At 52.4% G+C, this 18379-nt stretch overlaps 1 protein-coding gene across 1 annotated transcript; it reads right to left on the bottom strand.

The window, feature by feature from the left end:
- Positions 1–4052: 4052 nt before the first annotated feature.
- Positions 4053–8015, bottom strand: Nudt16 (nudix hydrolase 16). Its single transcript, XM_042666105.1, has 3 exons — positions 7840–8015; positions 6688–6957; positions 4053–5261 (listed from the first exon to the last, which is right to left on the bottom strand). The coding sequence occupies exons 1-3, from the start codon at positions 7975–7977 to the stop codon at positions 5079–5081; spliced, it is 591 nt and encodes a 196-aa protein (XP_042522039.1). The 5' UTR covers positions 7978–8015; the 3' UTR covers positions 4053–5078.
- Positions 8016–18379: the final 10364 nt, after the last annotated feature.

Genomic DNA, 18379 nt, shown 5'->3' with positions numbered 1-18379 from the left:
ACAGAGCAGAGCGAGAGGGCTGGAGGAGAGACGTCTCCTGCGGCCTGCAGACCCACAGCCCGGCTCTGTGCGTGACCTTGGCTGCCTCCCGCGTGGGCGCCATCTCTCGGCCCGGCTCTGTGCATGACCTTGGCTGCCTCCCGCGTGGGCACTGTCTCTCATGGCCCGGCTCTGTGCATGACCTTGGCTGCCTCCCTCGTGGGCGCCGTCTCTTGGCCTGGCTCTGTGCATGACCTTGGCTGCCTCCCGCGTGGGCGCCGTCTCTCGCGGGCATCCTGTCTGGTCACACTCCTGACCTGTGTGTGCCAGGAGCCCACGCTCCGCCCACCCACGCCCGGCCTGCGCGGCTTCTCCTGCAAGAACCTGGTGCCAAACAACACACAGCTGCCCCGTTTCTGTCACAGGAAGCAAAGGCAACGCCTCATCAGTGCACGCGGAGACCGGTGCTTTGCCCAATGAAAAGCCAGAGACACGGCACAAAGGCCATCTCCACCAGCTGCCACCACACCCCTTAGTGCTGCTTGTTTTGTTTTGCTTATGCTTTTTGTTTGGTTTTAAGCTCTTTTTTTCCCCCCAACAAATGTTAATTATAATTTTTTTTTTTTGGCCAGGCCTGGGCTTGAACTCAGGGCCTGGGCGCTGTCCCTGAGCTTCTTTGGCTCAAGACTAGCACTACCACTTGAGCCACAGCGCCACCTCCAGCCTTTTCTGTGTATGTGGTACTTAGGAAACGATCCCAGGGCTTCATGCATGTCAGGCAAGCACTCTACCACTGAGCCACCTTCCCAGCCCTCCCCCACTCCTCATCGCCTTTTAGTGCCACATAGTTGCATTACAGTCCTAGATTGAGCACTATGGTTCTCAGGAGTCTGGACTTATTCATGTTTTGCCATAAAAGAAAGTTATGTCTGCAATATATTTATATATATATAACGTGATATATATCAAATAATATAAATATATAAATACATGGTGGAATATATATTATATAATTTATATATAAAATATATAAGTACATATAATATATATAGCATCCATATATAACTGAGATACCCATTCATATATATAAGGATATATAATATACATATGTATCATCCATGTATATAATCGATACCATGCATTATTCTATAAGCACATATATAATATACATATATACCATCCATATACATATGTGTAATCGAGATACCATCCATCCAACCGTCTATACACACACTGAGTTGAGTGTATTCGGTCTCGGCCAAACAAGCCACAAGGATGCATGAGTAACAGCCATCAAGCCAGCCAGGTGCCAGTGACTCACACCTGTAATCCTAGCTGAGACCTGAGGATTGAGGTTTGGAGGCAGCCTGGGCAGGGAAGTCCGTGAGACTCTTATTTCCAATTAACTGAAAACCAGATCTGGAGCTATGACTCAAGTGGCAAAGTGCCAGCCTTGAGCAAAAAAAGCTAGGGGACAGTTCCTGGGCCCTGAGTTCAAGCCCCCCCCCCCCCCCCCAACACACACAAAGAAAGGTTTTGGTATCAAACTAAAGCATTTCAGAGTTATGGAGTTTTTTTCATCTAACACTTTATTTCCACAAATTCTGATTTTTGAGATATACCCAAGTAGTTAGTTCAAATACTGTCATTTAAAATGTATAGGGTTGGGAAGGTGGTTCAAGTGGTAGAGCGCTCGCCTTGAGCTGAAGAGCTGAGGGACAGTGCCCAGGTCCAGAGTTCAAGCCCCACGACCGACCAAAAAAACCAAGAATCATCAATATGTCACTAACGAAGACTTGTTTTTTCCTCCGGCAGTCTGGGAACAAAAGTCCTTGGAGGCCTTCTGTCCAGTCTTTTTTAGTGTGTCATTTTGTCGTCCCTCTCCCCTCCACCCCCACACACACACCACTTAGAAGCACCTCGACAGAGCCTAGTTTGGGAAATGAGCAAATGAACTTAGTGTCTGAAATGGATCTTTTGTTTTTTTTGGTCAGTTGTGGGATTTGATCTCTGGGCCTGGGCGCTGTCCCTCAGCTCTTCAGCTCAAGGCTGGTGCTCTACCACTTGAGCCACAGCGCCACTTCTGGTTTTCTGGTGGTTCATTGGAGGTAAGAGTCTCTCAGAGTTTCCTGCCTGGGCTGGCTTTGAGCTCTGAGCCTCCTGAGTAGCTGGCATGACGGCGGGAGCCGCCGACGCTCAGCTTCTCTGGGGTTTCCTCCCTCATTCAGCCATAGCTTTGGAGTCCTTCCAAAAGGTAGTTCAAATGGATGGTGGGAGGGGCATATACTTACCAGCTTGAGGCCTCCACCCAGCACGCCCCACATTCCGCTGCAGGCCACGGCGTCATTTGCTTCTCGGGGTTGCGTCAGTAGGGCGTTGCTGGCACCCAGGCGCTATTTCTTAGAAGTCAATGTGGGAGCCTTTGAGGTAAAGGACGAGGCTTCCCCTCCCCCTCCCCCACGCTACCACATCACTGATGGTAACATGCATTGTTATTATTTTTTTTGCCAGTCCTGGGGCTTGAACTCGGGGCCCTGAGCACTGTCCCTTTGGCTTCTTTGGCTCAAGGCTAGCGCTCTACCACCTCAGCCACATCACCACTTCTGGCTTTTTCTGTGTATGTGGTACTGAGGAATGGAACCCAGGGCTTTCATGCATGCTAGGCAAGCACTCTACCACTGAGCCACCTTCCCAGCCCTGCATTAGTATTTTATGGGCCACTAAGGAAGACTCGTTTGGATAGCAGATCTTCTATCCGCACCAGAGACGCTCTGTGTTCTTGCTAGGATGAGATCTAAGTCTGCTCCCTGAACCCTCTCCTTTTTGTTATGTTTACTTTTTATGCTTATTTCTGTAAAACTCAGGAAGGAAAAAGTAATTCCTTTTGCATTTTTAACTAGTCTCTTTTTAAACCAAAGAATACATGTATTGGCTAAAAGACTTCGTATGAAAGAGAAAAAAAGAAAATTAACTGGGTGTTGGTGGCTCCCACCTGGCATCCTAGCTACTCAGGAGGCTGAGCTTAGAGGATCGCAGTTCAAGGCCAGTCCTGGCAGGAAAGTCCAAGAGACTCTTGTCTCCAATGTACCACCGGGAAAACTAGAAGTGGCAATGTGGCTCAAAGTGTAGAACGCTAGCCTTGAGCAAATAGAGCTCGGGGACAGTGCCCAGGCCTTGAGTGCAAGCCCAAGACTGACAAAGAAATCTCAGTAGTTTTATTTATTGGCATTACGAGGGTTTGAACTTTTATCGCCTAGCCAGACAGTACTGCATGTGCAGCCTGTCATTCCAAGAAGACAATAAAAGATTAAAGAGGACTCACTGAGGTCGTTTATTTTTTTCAGAGTCCTCTTCATGCTAGGCAATATTATTAAACTACATCCCCTGATATGGTCTTTGATTTTTGTTGTTGTTGTTGTTGCTTTGGCTGTTATTAGGGTCTTACTATGTAGCTCTTGTCGACCTTGAACTCTAGTATATGTCTTTCTAGCTTAGTCTCCCAAATGCTGGGATTATAGGCATGCATTACCATGTGCTGCCTTACTGAAGAGGGAAGGCCCAGGACAGATTTCCAGGGTCAGCTAAAGGTATGGTTCCTTGAATTTACAGATAGCTGTCTTTCTGGCAAAACATATTAATTATATTGCTGATCTTGGGTCTTTTTTTTTTTTTTTAATTTGGACAATGGAGAGACTAGCTCTACTTCATAAAGCCATTCTGAGGGTTTTGTGTGTGTGTGTGTGTGTAGCATCTTAGACAGTGCCAGCATACTGAGCACCTGCAAGATGTTGACTATTATCATCACTGATAGTATTTTCAGGTCCTAGATATCCAGGCTGGTAGGCTGGCATTTCACCTGTCAAGGACTAGAGCAAGGATGTTTAAACCCTCTAAATGCAACTCTTGAGACCCAGTAGGGTTCTTGGGTTAGGCCATGCACTTTGGGGTGTTTTCCAGGATTCTTCCCACAGTAGGGCTTGCACCTGAAGCTTCCTTCTTTCTCATCTTTCAGCTTAACACGTTGCCCAAGGATGGCCTGCCATACAACCCCACTCAAAATATCCACGCGGGACTGTATCAGCTCCTCGTTTATTTCCTGGGAACACGTTCAAGTAAGGTGGCATCACCAATATTATTACCCTCTTCCTCTCAAGAGTAGCGTTTAGTAAACTATGGCCCAAAGGCCGTATTCCTGTTTTGTTGGACACAAGGCACAGACTTATGTATTGTGCGGGTAAATTTTGACATGTCAGAGTTAAGGGTTTGCACCGAAGCTATGTGGCCTCCACAGTCTGAAATATTTCTTGTCCAGATCTTTAAGAAGCGATGTGCCCACCACCTGCTCCGAAGCCTATGGAAAGCAAGGGGCCTGGCTAAGCTCTGGCCAGGGAGCATTAGGAGATGTATAAGGCGTATCAGTTGAGAGAAGGGGAGGGGCGGAAGCCCAGCTTCGGAAGCTTCTACATTGGGAGGCCCTTGTGGGTGGGCGGCCAGGCAGAGCCGGTAGGGCTGCTTCCCCAGCAACCAGGGCAGCTCAGAGATGAAGCCCTGGGGCAGAGGCACTAGGACTCAAGAGGCTTCCAGGTAGGAACGCAGCCACCTCTGGTCCCTGTAAGCTTAACTGCAGAGGAAGAAAATGACTGGGGCCTCCCACGTGGGGGAGCCTGTTCCTGGGCTCAATCCGAACAAGCTTGGGGCTGGTGGGGGGGTGGGGGGAGACTCCCATTGCTCCAGAAAACCAGGATCATCACAATCCCACATCCTGGTTACTTTGGACACAGTGAGGGGAAGTGTCAGGCTGTGTGCGTGTGTGGTTGTATTGCGCATGCCTGAGGCTGCCAGGTAGTGTGTACACGAGGCTGACTCAGAAAACTTCCGAGGCCTGGGATGAGCTGTAGATTTTTGTCCCGACGTCACGGAGCCCATGTTCTGGTTGGACCTCAACTCAAAACCTATTCCCCCTTCCCTCAAAAAGTGATGATCCATCATCCCACAGGCCCCCAAGAGAAAAATCTTCCCCCTTTCCCTTTTTCTCTCCCTCCCTCCCTCCAAAGTACCAAAGTCCTGATCTCAGGTTCCTTGTCTGCGGAAGATTTCTTCTACTGAGGAGGAGTTCGGGTCTTGAGGTATGAGATGGCGTCAGGTTCCAAGAGTTCCAGGTCTTCCAGGGCTTCTAGTAGCTGCTCCCGCGCTGCGCCGATAAAAGAATTCTCCAGGAAGGCAGGCAGGCCGCCCACGCCGTCCTGCAGCGTATACAGGGGTACACGCACAAGGCCCAGCACCTGGGGGAGAGGGGAGACAAGGCGTTGGGGTGTGTGTGGGGGATCTGAAGCTTATTATCCACTCCAATCTCAGCTAGAGCGCAACCCACCTCTTCCGGGGATGGGGGAAAGGGGGGTCCTACCTGCCTGAGCAGCCAGGAACTTGGCACCAGCTACTCCAGGACATCACTTGACACCTATCTTCCTCCCCTTCCACTCATGACTGCGTTAGTGCCATCTACCACCACAGGCGGCTATGGTAGACAGTTACACACACACTTTCCCATCTCCTCATACTTTCTAGAGTTTGAGGACCATCCAGACATGTCTCCTCTCTAACTCAAGTACCCGGGGCTCTTTTAAGGTTAATGGCGGCGCAAAGCCGGGAGGGCCTTAGATGTCCCACCCGACCACATGCCAAGTGGATGGGTGGGTTCTGGAAGGTTCTCTGTGGAGGACAGGTAAGGTGGAGAGCGAGGAGGAGTTGTCAGGGGACCTAGATGGAAAGAGTCACCCGCACTGGCGGTCATCGACTCCTCCTGGACATCTGGGTGTCAGCTCGGGTGTGGGGCAGCTGTGGGCGAGGCTCCCTGGGGAGGGGGGCGGGTCAGACCTCCAGCCCGCGGCCCCGCCCCCTCCAGACTTCCAGCCCGCGGCCCCGCCCCTCCAGCCCGCGGCCCCGCCCCCCTCCAGGCCTCCAGCCCGCAGCCCCGCCCCCTCCAGAATTCCAGCCCGCGGCCCCGCCCCCCCCGCCTGACCTCCGGCCCGTGCCCCCCCCCCCCCCCCCCCGGGTCTGACCTCCAGCCCGTGCCCCCGCCCCCCCTCTGACCTCCGGCCCGTGGTCGCCTCCCCCGCCCCCCCTCTGACCTCCGGCCCGTGGTCGCGCCCCCGCCCCCCCGGGTCTGACCTCCAGCCCGTGCCCCCCCCCCTCTGACCTCCAGCCCGTGCCCCCCCCCCTCTGACCTCCGGCCCGTGGTCGCGCGCCCGCCCCCCCGGGTCTGACCTCCAGCCCGTGGTCGCCCCCCCCCCCCCGGGTCTGACCTCCGGCCCGTGGTCGCGCCCCCGCCCCCCCGGGTCTGACCTCCAGCCCGTGGTCGAGCCCCCGCCCCCCCTCTGACCTCCGGCCCGTGGTCGCGCGCCCGTCCCCGGGTCTGACCTCCGGCCCGTGGTCGCGCGCCCGTCCCCCCCCCCCCCCCCGGGTCTGACCTCCAGCCCGTGGTCGCGCGCCCGCCCCCCCGGGTCTGACCTCCGGCCCGTGGTCGCGCGCCCGCCCCCCCGGGTCTGACCTCCGGCCCGTGGTCGCGCCCCGCCCCCCCGGGTCTGACCTCCGGCCCGTGGTCGCGCGCCCGCCCCCCCGGGTCTGACCTCCGGCCCGTGGTCGCGCGCCCGCCCCCCCGGGTCTGACCTCCAGCCCGTGGTCGCCCCCCCCCGCCCCCCCGGGTCTGACCTCCAGCCCGTGGTCGCGCGCCCGCGCGGCGCCCGCCTCCACGGCGCGCAGCTGCTCGGGCGTCAGGCGCTTGGCGTAGAAGTGCGCGAGCAGCCCCGGCCGGGGCCCCAGCCGCGCCCCGCGGTGGTCGGCGCGCTCCACGCGGAAGGCGGCGGCCGCCTCGCCCAGCTCCTCGCGCAGCTCGCGGTTCAGCCCGTCCTCCAGGCTGCCGTCCCGCGCCTCCACGAAGCCGCCCGGGAAGCCCAGCCGCCCGTCGAAGCGCATCTGCATCTGCGGGGCGGGAGCGGGCCGGGTCGGGGGTCAGGGGCGGGAGCGGGCCGGGTCGGGGGTCAGGGGCGGGAGAGGGCCGGGTCGGGGGTCAGGGGCGGGAGAGGGCCGGGTCGGGGGTCAGGGGCGGGAGAGGGCCGGGTCGGGGGTCAGGGGCGGGAGGCGCGGCCGGGTCGGGGGTCAGGGGCGGGAGGTGCTGGCCGGGTTCAGGGGTCGAGGGGCGGGAGGCGCGGCCGGGTCGGGGGTCGAGGGCGGGAGTGGGCCGGGTCGGGGGTCAGGGGCGGGAGCGGGCCGGGTTCAGGGGTCGAGGGGCGGGAGGCGCTGCCGGGTCAGGGGTCGAGGGCGGGAGCGGGCCGGGTCAGGGGTCGAGGGCGGGAGCGGGCCGGGTCAGGGGTCGAGGGCGGGAGCGGGCCGGGTCGGGGGTCAGGGGCGGGAGCGGGTCGGGGGTCGGGGGCGGGAGCGGGCCGGGTCGGGGGTCAGGGGCGGGAGCGGGCCGGGTCGGGGGTCAGGGGCGGGAGGCGCGGGCCGGGTCGGGGGTCAGGGGCGGGAGAGGGCCGGGTCGGGGGTCAGGGGCGGGAGGCGCTGGCCGGGTCAGGGGTCGAGGGCGGGAGTGGGCCGGGTCAGGGGTCGAGGGCGGGAGTGGGCCGGGTCAGGGGTCGAGGGCGGGAGGCGCGGGCCGGGGTCAGGGGTCTGAGGTTGAGGTCAGGGTCAAGGGCCGGGGTGTCCGCGGGCGGAGGTCAAGGGTCGGGGTCGGAAGTCGAGGCCAGGGAATGGGCCAGGGCCGGGGTCAGGGGTCGAGGGTCGGGCGTGGGCCGGGTTCAGGTCTGGGCCGGGCGCAGGCCCGGGTCAGGGGTCAGGGGTCGGGGTCGGGGCCCCCTCCCTCACCAGCACGGCGTAGCGCAGCGGGAAGCGGCCGAACAGCAGCCTCGGGTCGGGCGCGTAGAGCAGCGCGTGGCAGGCGTGCCGCCAGCCCGGCCCCATGGCCAGCGCCTCGGCCAGCTCCACCTTGCGGCCCCCCGCCATGGCCGCGGCCGCGCCGGTCCCAGCCCGCGCAGGCCCCGGTCCGGGCGCCGAGTCCGCGGCGGGCGGCGCCGCAGGACTCACTTCGCACCAATGGGAGGCCGGGCCCGGGAGCCAGAGCCAATCCCGGAAGGGCGCTAGGGCGGGGCTTCTCCACTAATGGGGGCGGGCAAGCCGAATGCCAGCCAATCAGAGTGGAGGTTTCCTGCGTGGGGGTGAAGGGAAGTTGAAACTGAAAGCTCCCTCAGGATTGGCCCTCACGCCGGGACGGTTAAAGGTGAGGCTTGGCGTGTACACAGGTGCTGATGTCACCGCGTGACGTCACGGCGTAACAGCCTCGGGAGTTCCAGAGCGGGACAGAGGGGAGGCTGACCTGAGTCCAGGAAAGCTGACCCTTCCCTGAGGGGGGGCTGTGGTGTGGGTGAGTGGCTGGGGTGGGCAGGGGTCAGGGGTCAAGGGTCAGGCCCCAGGAAGGACTGGGTGGGAACGTGCAGTAGCTGATGTAGAGAGCAAGGGGGGGGGGAATGGGAGTCAAGAGACGCCCCCCCACCCCACTTCTCTGTGCTAGGATGTTTGGGGGTCCACTCCAGTGTGCGCACACCTGTAAGATCTGAATGCCCGGGGTTGAGACACAGGGGAGGGTCTCAGGACCCCCCCACTCCACCCTGAATGGCCCTGTCAACTGTGCTGCCCCCCTCCAAGCCCTGCACATAAAGCCTCAGCCTGTGACGCAGCCCGGAACTCGCCCAGACATAACCTCGGGTCCCTAGAAACCCCTCAGTCATTCAGTGGCTAGCACGCACCTGTCCTGTGGAGGTGACACCCATCAGGACGCAGCCCTCAGTGAATACAGCCATGCTTAGGGGTGAGTGTGGGTCACAGTGCTTGTGTCAGAAGGCGGGGGGGGGGGTGGGGGGGTGGGGTTGGAACTCACACACACACACACGTCAGGTCTCAGCATCCCTGGGAGGAAGTTATCCAGCTTCTCACCCGCAGGCCCTTACCTGGAGGCCAAGCACCCAAGGAGTCAAGGCTGGAGACTGGGGCCGCCTGCCTAGAAAGCTGCTCCCATTTCATGGTGATCTGCGAAGACAGGAAGAATTCAAAGCGATTGTCCTGGGGAACCCAATCATTTGTTTTTAAAATCTTGAGAAAAGGAAGCATTTTCTTACCCTCCTCCATACACTTTCCCCCCACCCTCCCCTACTTCAGATCTACCACATAGTGCAGTGGAAGAAGTTTCTCTGTTAGTGGGAGGCTGGGTGATTCACATCTTTAATCCAGTTACTCGGGAGGCTGTGAACTAGAGGATCTCCATTCGAGGCCAGGGCTGGTAGAAAAGCCCCCAGGACTCCATCTCCAATTAGCCATCTGAGAGCAGCCCACGTAGACAAATCTGTGAGACTGTAAACTTCAGCTCACTGGCAAAACATCAGGAGTAGCGGTGTGGCTCAGGTGGTAGAAGGCCAGCCTGCAGTGAAAAAAGCCAAGCAAGCGCCCAACAACTCGAGTGCAAGCTTCAGTACTGGCATACATGCACGCATGCACAAATACAACAGGATAGCCAGGCGCTGGTGGCTCACTCCTATAATCCTACCTACTCAGGAGGCTGAGCTCTAAAGATCGCCATTCAAAGCCAGTTCGGGCAGGAAAGTCCATGAGATTCTTATCTCCAATAAACCACCAGAAAACCAGAAGTGGTGCTGTGGCTCAAGTGGTAGAGCACTTGCCTTGAGCTGAAGAGCTGAAGGACAACACCCAGGCTCAGAGTTCAAGCCCCAGGACCAACAAAGCCAAAACAAAAACAAAAACAACAGAATAGTTCATAGGCAATAGTAACACTTTTTTAAGCATGTTAACTTGTAGCATAAGCACTCTGTATACTACCCACAGTCACACAGGCTATAACATTTATGAACAGATGGCCTGCTTTGACTCAGAAACAGGTGAAAGGGTATAAATACATATCACTGTGGCTGGTTGGTAAATGCATGTAACCAGTTTTCTGATTATGGTTATCTGAGGCACTGTGTTGATATTGTTAAGGTCAATCAGAAACCATCATGGGTCATACGGGTCACGCAGTTTTCCTTTTCTTTCTTTTTTTCCCTTATTACTTGGCTTTAGTATCTTCATAGTTCTTTTATTCGTATAGTAAAATTCAGAGCTGACCATCTATACAAGGCAAGGCTGATTTCCCACAGTATCAGTATCAGAACCTCCTGTTTTTGTAATACATTTTTTATTGTGAAAATACTGTACAGAGGGGTTACAATTACATGAACAAGGTAATGAGTACATTTCTTATCAAGCATTGTTGCCTCCTTTGTTTTTCCCCTACCATCCCTTCCCTCCCACTTCTACAACTACACTACCCCCCTTTTGTGTGTGTGTGTGTGTGTGTGTATGTGTTGGTCATGGGAATTGAGCTCTGGGCCTGGGTGCTGTCCCTCAGCTCTTCAGCTCAAGGCGAGCACTCTACCCCTTGAGCCACAGCACCACTTCCAGTTTTCTGATGGGTTCATTGGAGATAAGAGTCTCATGGACTTTCTTGCCCGGCTGGCTTTGAACCAACATCTCAGATCTTAGCCTCCTGAGTAGCTAGGATGATAGGTGTGAGCAAGTGGCACCGACACACAGTTTTCTTAAAAGCTCAAATTAAAAAGTTTTCACAAATGCAAATGTATACAAAGGACATCTTTTCCTCTACTGGGGAAGTTTCAGTATTTCTACATACACACTTAGATCCAAAGTCAACATTATGATCATACACTTTGGTGGAATCAAATTTCCATGAAGAAGGCATCCAAAGAACCAGAATGTTCTAAGTCTTTACACACTTTAGAGCTCCAGTTTAAAATTATGCAAAAGCCAGGCACGGGTGGCTTGCACCTCTTACCCTAGCCACTCAGGAGGCTGAGATCTAAGGACTGCAGTTTGAAGCCAGCCCAGGCAGGAAAGTTCCTGTAAGACTCTTATCTCCAATGAACCACCATAAAATAAGAAATGGCGCTGTGGCAATGTGGCTCAAAGTGGTAGAGTACTCGCCTTGAGCAGAAAACTCAGGGACAGCTCCCAGGCCCCGAGTTCAAGCCCCATGATGAACCAAAAAAAAAAAAAAAATAGATGTAAAGATGAAATTCATAGCCTAGCAATTTAAAAATAATGTGGACAATTTCAAGTACTGGCAGAGGGAAAAAACTATAAGAAGAAAAGAGAAAATGACCAAATTTGACAGATGACAAAGTATATTACAAGAATCAATGACGAACACATAATTATGGACCAATTCTGTGGTCCGTAAGAAATGCCTGATGTCCAGGGTCACTGTATTTGGAGGTTGTGTGTCAGGATGGGTACCTCCCAGCAGGCTTTTAGGTCATGGGCAATATGTTCTCATTCATTTTCCTTATGGCACTGTTCTTTTTGACATTCCTTATGATTTGATATACACCGACACAATCATTTCCTATTACATTGTCTCATCTTCTGTACCATGCTTCCGGGTAGTTTTGAGAAATCCACACACACACACACACTGATCAAGAGAACATAAACTGGTTAACTGGACAGCAGCACCATTGTGTGTCTTATTCTACTGTGTACACATCATTGTCAAACCACTCAGCCACTCCACTGGTCTCTCTTCAAGCAGGAGCAGCGCCAAACTGCCAAAAGTTCTTAGAAGCCCGGAACGGGTAGCTCACCCTGTGATCCTAGCGACTCAGGGAACTGGCAGATGGAAAAGAGGCATGGAAGTGGATCTTACCTTCAGAGAGATTCAGGAGACATGGCTCGAACTGCTGAGAGACAATTTCTGACAGGTCCTATTTTTAGTTAAAAGGCCTGAGGATGGAAGAAGAGACAGGTTAAGAAAAACGGTCCACTTCGTGCCAAATGAAAACTCTGTTCCACTTTCCTAAACTTAGGTTAAACGCTTAAGTCCCAAGAGGATGACCACAGAGGTGCCATCTTGGTCAGCTTGCAATCCCAACCAATGGATGAGCTCCCCTGGCTTTACACCATCCTTCACATGTAGCCACGGTAGATTCCCATACCAACTGAACACGTTCATCACCCAGGAAATGTTGATTAATTTTTTTTCCAGCCATTTTTACCTTTCCGAGCCTCCCCTCCGGTTCATCTATATGTCTGGAATATAGGATTTGACTATTTTCTTACAATAAATTGAAATTCCTAGCAAACCTCCCTTCCTATCTCTCTGCCCCTGGGCTGTGTTCCGCCCGGCTTCCCCCAGCAGTAAAAGGCCCAGGACGACAGGATGTCGAACAGTGTTGACTCCACTCCCGTGACTGGCATACTCTGTGAAAAAAGTGGAAAAAAAGAAAAAAAAAAAAAAACTAGCTTGCAGATTTTGCTGAGAATGGCAGAAATGTGTCTCCGGGGAAGAGGTGGTAAGGCCTCTTACCTCCGAAGAACCATGTGTGCTAAGGAGCAGGAATGAACTGCTGATGTGTCGCGGGCCATCTCTCCAACGCTGATGCCAAGAAGCTCTTTCCATTAACCCTCTCCCCAGGAAGCACAGCCCCACTGTCCAGATAAGGAGAGGGTTTATCTTAATGTCCTCACTGCGGGCAGCAGGGGTCAGCGGCTAAAAGGAGCCCCCTCCCTCTTATCCTTGCCTCCAGAGGACTGGATTTAAGGGGCGAGGGAAGGCCTGAGTGGAGCCCACCCCAGCTAACGTGACCCTCAGCGGGATAGGAAGCCGTGAGCAGTACAAGGCGATGCAGCTGGTAGAGAAGGAATGCTCTGACTGGGAATGTTCTGGATGTGATGCCTCCCTGCCCCGCACCAGCTCAGAAAGCAGGATGAGTCCGAATACATGAACAGGGGAGAAAGAAACTCACCTGAGCAAGGAGAGCCTGGCTGCTGATATCTCCGAGAGGCTGGTGGAGCAAGAATGTAGCCCCAGTATCTAACAGAATAAAGACCAAAGACATGGTGGAAGGGGCGACATTGTTCAAGGTGCATTGTGCTCAAATTGGCACACTGAGTCGACCAAGAGAGCAAGCCAAGCCTCAATGGTATGCGATACCCTGGAAGAGAAAAGGGACCTTGGATAATCATGGAGGGAAACTGAGAAAAGCATGGATTTGGTTAATAATGAGAAATGCACTTCCTTGTTGTACACGTACCATGCCAATGCAACCTGTTAGCTGGGGAAACACAGGCATGTGTGGGATTTCTGTCTTCACAATTCTTCTGTAAACTGTAAAACTAAAAGCATTTTTTTTTTTTTAAATCAGGAAGGTCTGATCATAAAGAACTAGCCCGAAGGGAAGTTGACAGGAAATCTGGTGCTCCAATAAGTGAACTCCAATAAGTGGAAAAGACAGCCTCCAATGTGGGATCTATCTCTTCAAATAGATTCGGTAGATGTATCAACTGCAGCCGTTGGGTCATTGGTCTTAACGTGCCAGACAAATGTAGAAAAAGACACATGGTGGGAACAATTTAAAATCTGATGGATAGGAATGATTGGTAATTGTTTTAGGTGTGATCATGAAACCTGAATTTTAGGGACACTCCCCACCCCCAGTTCCAGGGTTCCATACTCAGGAGGTCTGGTCACCTGGTCACCTCTAAACATCAAATAAAAATGTGTGTAATGGTGAAGGAGACATCTTAGATGGTGCAGGAAGACACAGGAAAAGGCCAGGTAAGAACTTGGGCCCATCTTCAGTCATCTGCAGCATTCTGACATAAAGCTTCGGATTTAAACAGACAGAATCAGGACAGGGGTGAAAGGTTTGTATAATTTAACCGTCCTGGGCAAAGGATGCTTTGGTTGGTCCTCGATTGTGGAGAGATACGGGAAGGTGTTAATTACTCATTATTGTCTGATGGGTGGTCTGTCCCTAGGAAGGTCTTTTGTTCCTTGAGGTTTAGTTTTGTGTCCCCTCCCTACCCCATTCCCCAGATACAATATGGTAGCTGAGGTGCTGAGCTTGTTTCTTCTTTGAGTTCATTCCTGGGCACCATGTGAGGAGTTCAGTGCTTTCCGGCAAAAGCAATTTTAAGTACTTCGCACAATACTGGGAATACTGGCTATTTAAAAGGTTCTTTATGATTCAGAGATGTATCCTGAAATATTGATAACGTCATTAAAAATAATCCAACGAAGGAGTCGAGACTGGGGGGGAGTATAAATAAAATAAGATGGGCCATAAATAAAATAAGATTTTTGAAGGTGGCTAGGTGTGGGGTCCTCAATAGGACTTATGATGATATTCTTTTATATAGTTTGCTGTTTTCCATTGTAAACCATTAAAAATAGCACTCTGTCTCCCCTTGAAGTTAAAAGTAAAGGTTACGATTTACATTTGAATACAGCTTTGCATTTTACAATACCCTTTTCACAACCGGATTCCCTCTTGGTAGAAGAGGACATTCAGGGCCTACTCCTACTGTTTAGGCATCTAGACCCCTTAATATATAACCATCCTGGTTCCCCATATATATACATATATATATGTGTATGTGTGTATATATATGTATATGTATGTATGTATATATATGGTCCCTTGCCCCGCCCTCTCAGGGCAATGCTCCTGATTAGATTGGTAGAGAAGTGGATTTGCTCTTCGAGGAGTCTCTTGATTGGTTACTCATGAGTCATCCTCCTCCCTCACCCACCCTTCCTCTCCCTCTGTTGGAGCCCATCCCGGCTGCCATATTCTACCTAGCTGAGAAGGCCTAACTCACTACAAACTAGGTCATTTACAAAGAACAAGGACTTGTTCTGATCACGGTCCTGGAGGCTTGGAAGGCCACCTTACTGGCGAGAACTTTCCTGTATGGTTGGTCCCAAAGTATGGTGTAATCCGGCGGGGTCTCTATGGGAGTCTTCTAACACCTTCTATTCATTCATCAACGGGTGATTCATTTGGCCAAAGTCTTCAGATCGAATCTCCTTTTGTTTACCACAAAATGGGGACTAGGTTGCAACCTGAGTTTTTTTTTTAATTTTGTTTTCTGGTGGTTCATGGGAGAGGAGAGTCTCATGGACTTTCCTTGCCCAGGCTGGCTTTGAACCGTGATCCTCAGATCTCAGCCTCCTGAGTAGCTAGGATGACAGGCAGGAGCCACTGGCGCCTGGCTTACAGGAGGATTTTTATTGTGGCATGGCCATACATGCACCAACTTTGACCCTCCATTAAGAGCCCAGGGAAGAGCTGAGAATCCTCAAGTCGGTGCTAAGGACTTTGAGGTTCTTGAGGCAGGTTAACAAGATGTAAAATGGCTGCCACACTGGGGCAGAAGGCAAATCAGGCCTGGAAAGCCACTAATTTGTCTTTTCAAAGCCATTTTTTGGTAGTGGATTTCTAGTCCAGTGTCTAGAAGTGTTTTTATCTCTTTGGGTACATTTGTGTTGGCAGTAGTGTAACTTTTTGGTTGTCCTTTATACAAGGACTCAAAGTGACATTATTTCCTTTCCCTCTTTCTCCTATATTGGGAAACTCAAGATGAAAAAAAATCTCTTGAGCCGGGCACTGGTGGCTCACGCCTGTCTTCCTAGCTACTGAGGAGGCTCAGATCTGAGGATCGTGGTTCAAAGCCAGGCTAAGCAGGAAAGTCCATGAGACTCTTATCTCCCATGAATCACTCAGAAAACCGGAAGTGGCACCGTGGCCCAAGTGGTAGAGCATTAGCCTTAGCTGAAGAGCTGAGGGACAGCGCCCAGGCCCAGAGTTCAAGCCCCACGACTGACGAAAACAAAAACAAAAACTCTCAACCAAGCCAGCAATCTCCTCCCTAACTTTTCTCTCTCTCTGACCACAGCAAGGAATCAAATCTCTGTCACACAAGAGATTTGTGACTCAGATGTAGTACCAGTACACTGGGTGATAAGAACCAAGGCTGGCATCTGTCTTGGAACATGTACCCCAGATCAAAGATCCTGACCACTCCCCTTAAAAGCCAGACGTTTTCTCTCAGGGGCCAGACCGTAGTCTGCTTCATTCACTGGACAGATTAAGAAATACAAACATATATAAAACAACAACAGGGAAGCCAGGTGCTGGTGGCTCACACGTGTCATCCTAGCTACTCAGGACACTGAGATCTGAGGATGGTAGATCAAAGCCAGCCAAGGCGGGAAAGTCCGTGAGACTCTTATCTCCAGTGAACCACCAGAGAACCAGAAGTGGCGCTGTGGCTCAAGGGGTAGAGCGCTCGCTTTGAGCTGAAGAGCTGAGGGACAGCGCCCGGACCCAGAGTTCAAGCCCCACCACCACCACCAACAAAAACAACAACAGGGAAACAGGTGCTGGTGGCTCACACCTGTTATTCTACACTCTCTTTCACACACACACACACACACACACACACACACACACACACACACACACACCACACCGGCCCCTTTGCCTCTTTTCTGTTCCTTCATTAACTTGCTGGCCTGGCCCGTTCCCTTCTGACACACTCGGTGGGATCTTACCATCTTAAAAGAATCTGCGTGTTTCCCTCCTTGATTGACAGCTTAATTTTTCAGACTCCTTTCTCCTGAGCGCACTGTGAAAGCCGGACTCCTTCCGAGCAGACCTAGGGCTTTCTTTTTGCTCCTGCCTCAGCCCGGCGGACACTAAATAATTAACCTCCATCACTCTCCTTTTGTGTGCTTGATCTCAGCATCACCCAAAATAGCTGGTGGCATTTCCTTTGCACACACAGAAAGCAGAGAGAGCCACTGGCATTTGTGAAATATAGATGTGTATGTTTCCAAAGTAGCAAGGGGGAGAGTAAGAGCTCTTGATTCCATCAGTGATGGCTCCTTACCAACTTCCTACTCCCCCTAACTCCGCTGCTGGCTTTCTCTGTCGCCTTGCAATCGGATGAATGACCAATTCCAACTCTGAAGTATCCCAAAATGGGGACTCTCCTGGCTGAAGGAGGAAGAATTTTCCCAATTGTAATGATGTTTTTTCTTCTTCAAGTCCTGTTAGATTTTGCTTTCTACTCCCTCCCCCAATGAACCACGGGACAGATAAGCCTAGCATGCCATCTCCTCAGCTTTCTTCTTGTCCCTGGATGGAGAGATTTTTCAGCTTGTATTTGTTTTAGGAATACCTCTAAAATGAAAGGCATTGTGCTCTAGGCATGCCGGTCAGTGGGTGAAAAGAGGAAAGAAAAAATTTTTCTCTTTAGACCCAGCAGTGCACACCAGGCTTGTTTTTGCTAATGGTGTGAAAATCCATCAGTGAGATTTAGACACTTGCTAACTTGGGTCCTATTCTTTTTGGTCGGTCATGGGGCTTGAACTCTGAGCCTGAGCTCTTCAGCTCAAGGTGAGCACTCTACTACTTGAGCCACAGCGCCACTTCCGGTTTTCTGGTGGTTCATTGGAGATAAAGAGTCTCGTGGACTTTCCTGCTTGGGCTGGCTTTGAACCGAGATCCTCAGATCTCAGCCTCCTGAGTAGCTAGGATGACAGGCGTGAGCCACCAGCACCGGGTTACCTTGGGTCCTATTCTAGTCCCCCCTTTATCTAATCTGTTTAGGGGGCTCCTCTAGGGGACTCTTCCTGGGCTGAGATCGCTTCCTTGTTCAGGCATGCAGCCTTTTCCTCTAAGCACAAATTCTCATTAGAAGCAGCGTTACAGGGGCTGGGAAGGTAGCTCAGTGGTAGAGCACTTGTCTTGCATGCCTGAGGCCCTGGGTTCGATTCCTCAGCACCACATAAGCAAAAAAAAAAAAGCTGGAAGTGGCACTGTGGTTCAAGTGGTAGAGCGCTAGCCTTGGGCTGAAGATCTGAGGGACAGCGCCCAGGCCCAGAGTTCAGGCCCCACGACCGGGACCCCCCCCCCAAAAAAAAAAGCAGCGTTACATTTAATAAAATACTTCTGTACAGGAGAAAAATAGGTGATTTATTGTGTCCCAACGTGTATCACGATGCATCTATTTATCATAAATACAAGTCTTCAAGCCATGCACTGCTAGCTCACGCCTGTCATCCTAGCTACTCAGGAGGCTGAGAACTGAAGTTCACAGTTCAAATCCAGCCCAGGTAGAAAAGTCTGTGAGACTCTTACCCAATTAACTACTAGCAAACTGGAAGTGGAGCTGTGGTTCCAAGTGGTAAAGTACTAGCCTTGGGCACAAATACACAGGGACAGCGCCTAGTCTGTGAGTTCAAGCCCCACAATTGGCCAAAAAAAAGGTCCATGGATGAGTTTAGGGAATAAATCACAGAAAAGAATCGCTTTTGGGATGGACAATCCAGGTCTTGATGTTTACGTACATCCTGCTTGTCAGTTGTGGAAAGGAATAAAAGCAGACTGACAGGCTAAGCCTGTCCCATGATTGGGAAGTGGCGCTGTGGCTCAGGTGGTAGAGCGCTCGCCTGGAGCTGAAGAGCTGAGGGACAGTGCCCAGGCCCAGAGTT

Source organism: Dipodomys spectabilis, unplaced genomic scaffold, assembly GCF_019054845.1.
Source record: "Dipodomys spectabilis isolate Male_0828 unplaced genomic scaffold, ASM1905484v1 ptg000360l, whole genome shotgun sequence".
NCBI lineage: Eukaryota > Metazoa > Chordata > Mammalia > Rodentia > Heteromyidae > Dipodomys > Dipodomys spectabilis.
The sequence above is the reverse complement of the archived record's forward strand: the minus strand, read 5'-3'. Positions and strand labels throughout refer to the sequence as shown.

Bases quoted from the DNA above. Each gene is read 5' to 3' on its own strand.
- Nudt16 (XM_042666105.1), bottom strand. From the start codon at position 7,977: ATGGCGGGGGGCCGCAAGGTGGAGCTGGCCGAGGCGCTGGCCATGGGG. The intron at 6,958-7,839 runs GTGAGGGAGGGG...CCCGCCCCGCAG, and splicing joins CGCTGCGCTACGCCGTGCTG to ATGCAGATGCGCTTCGACGG. The intron at 5,262-6,687 runs GTCAGACCCGGG...CCTCTCCCCCAG, and splicing joins CGCGCGACCACGGGCTGGAG to GTGCTGGGCCTTGTGCGTGT.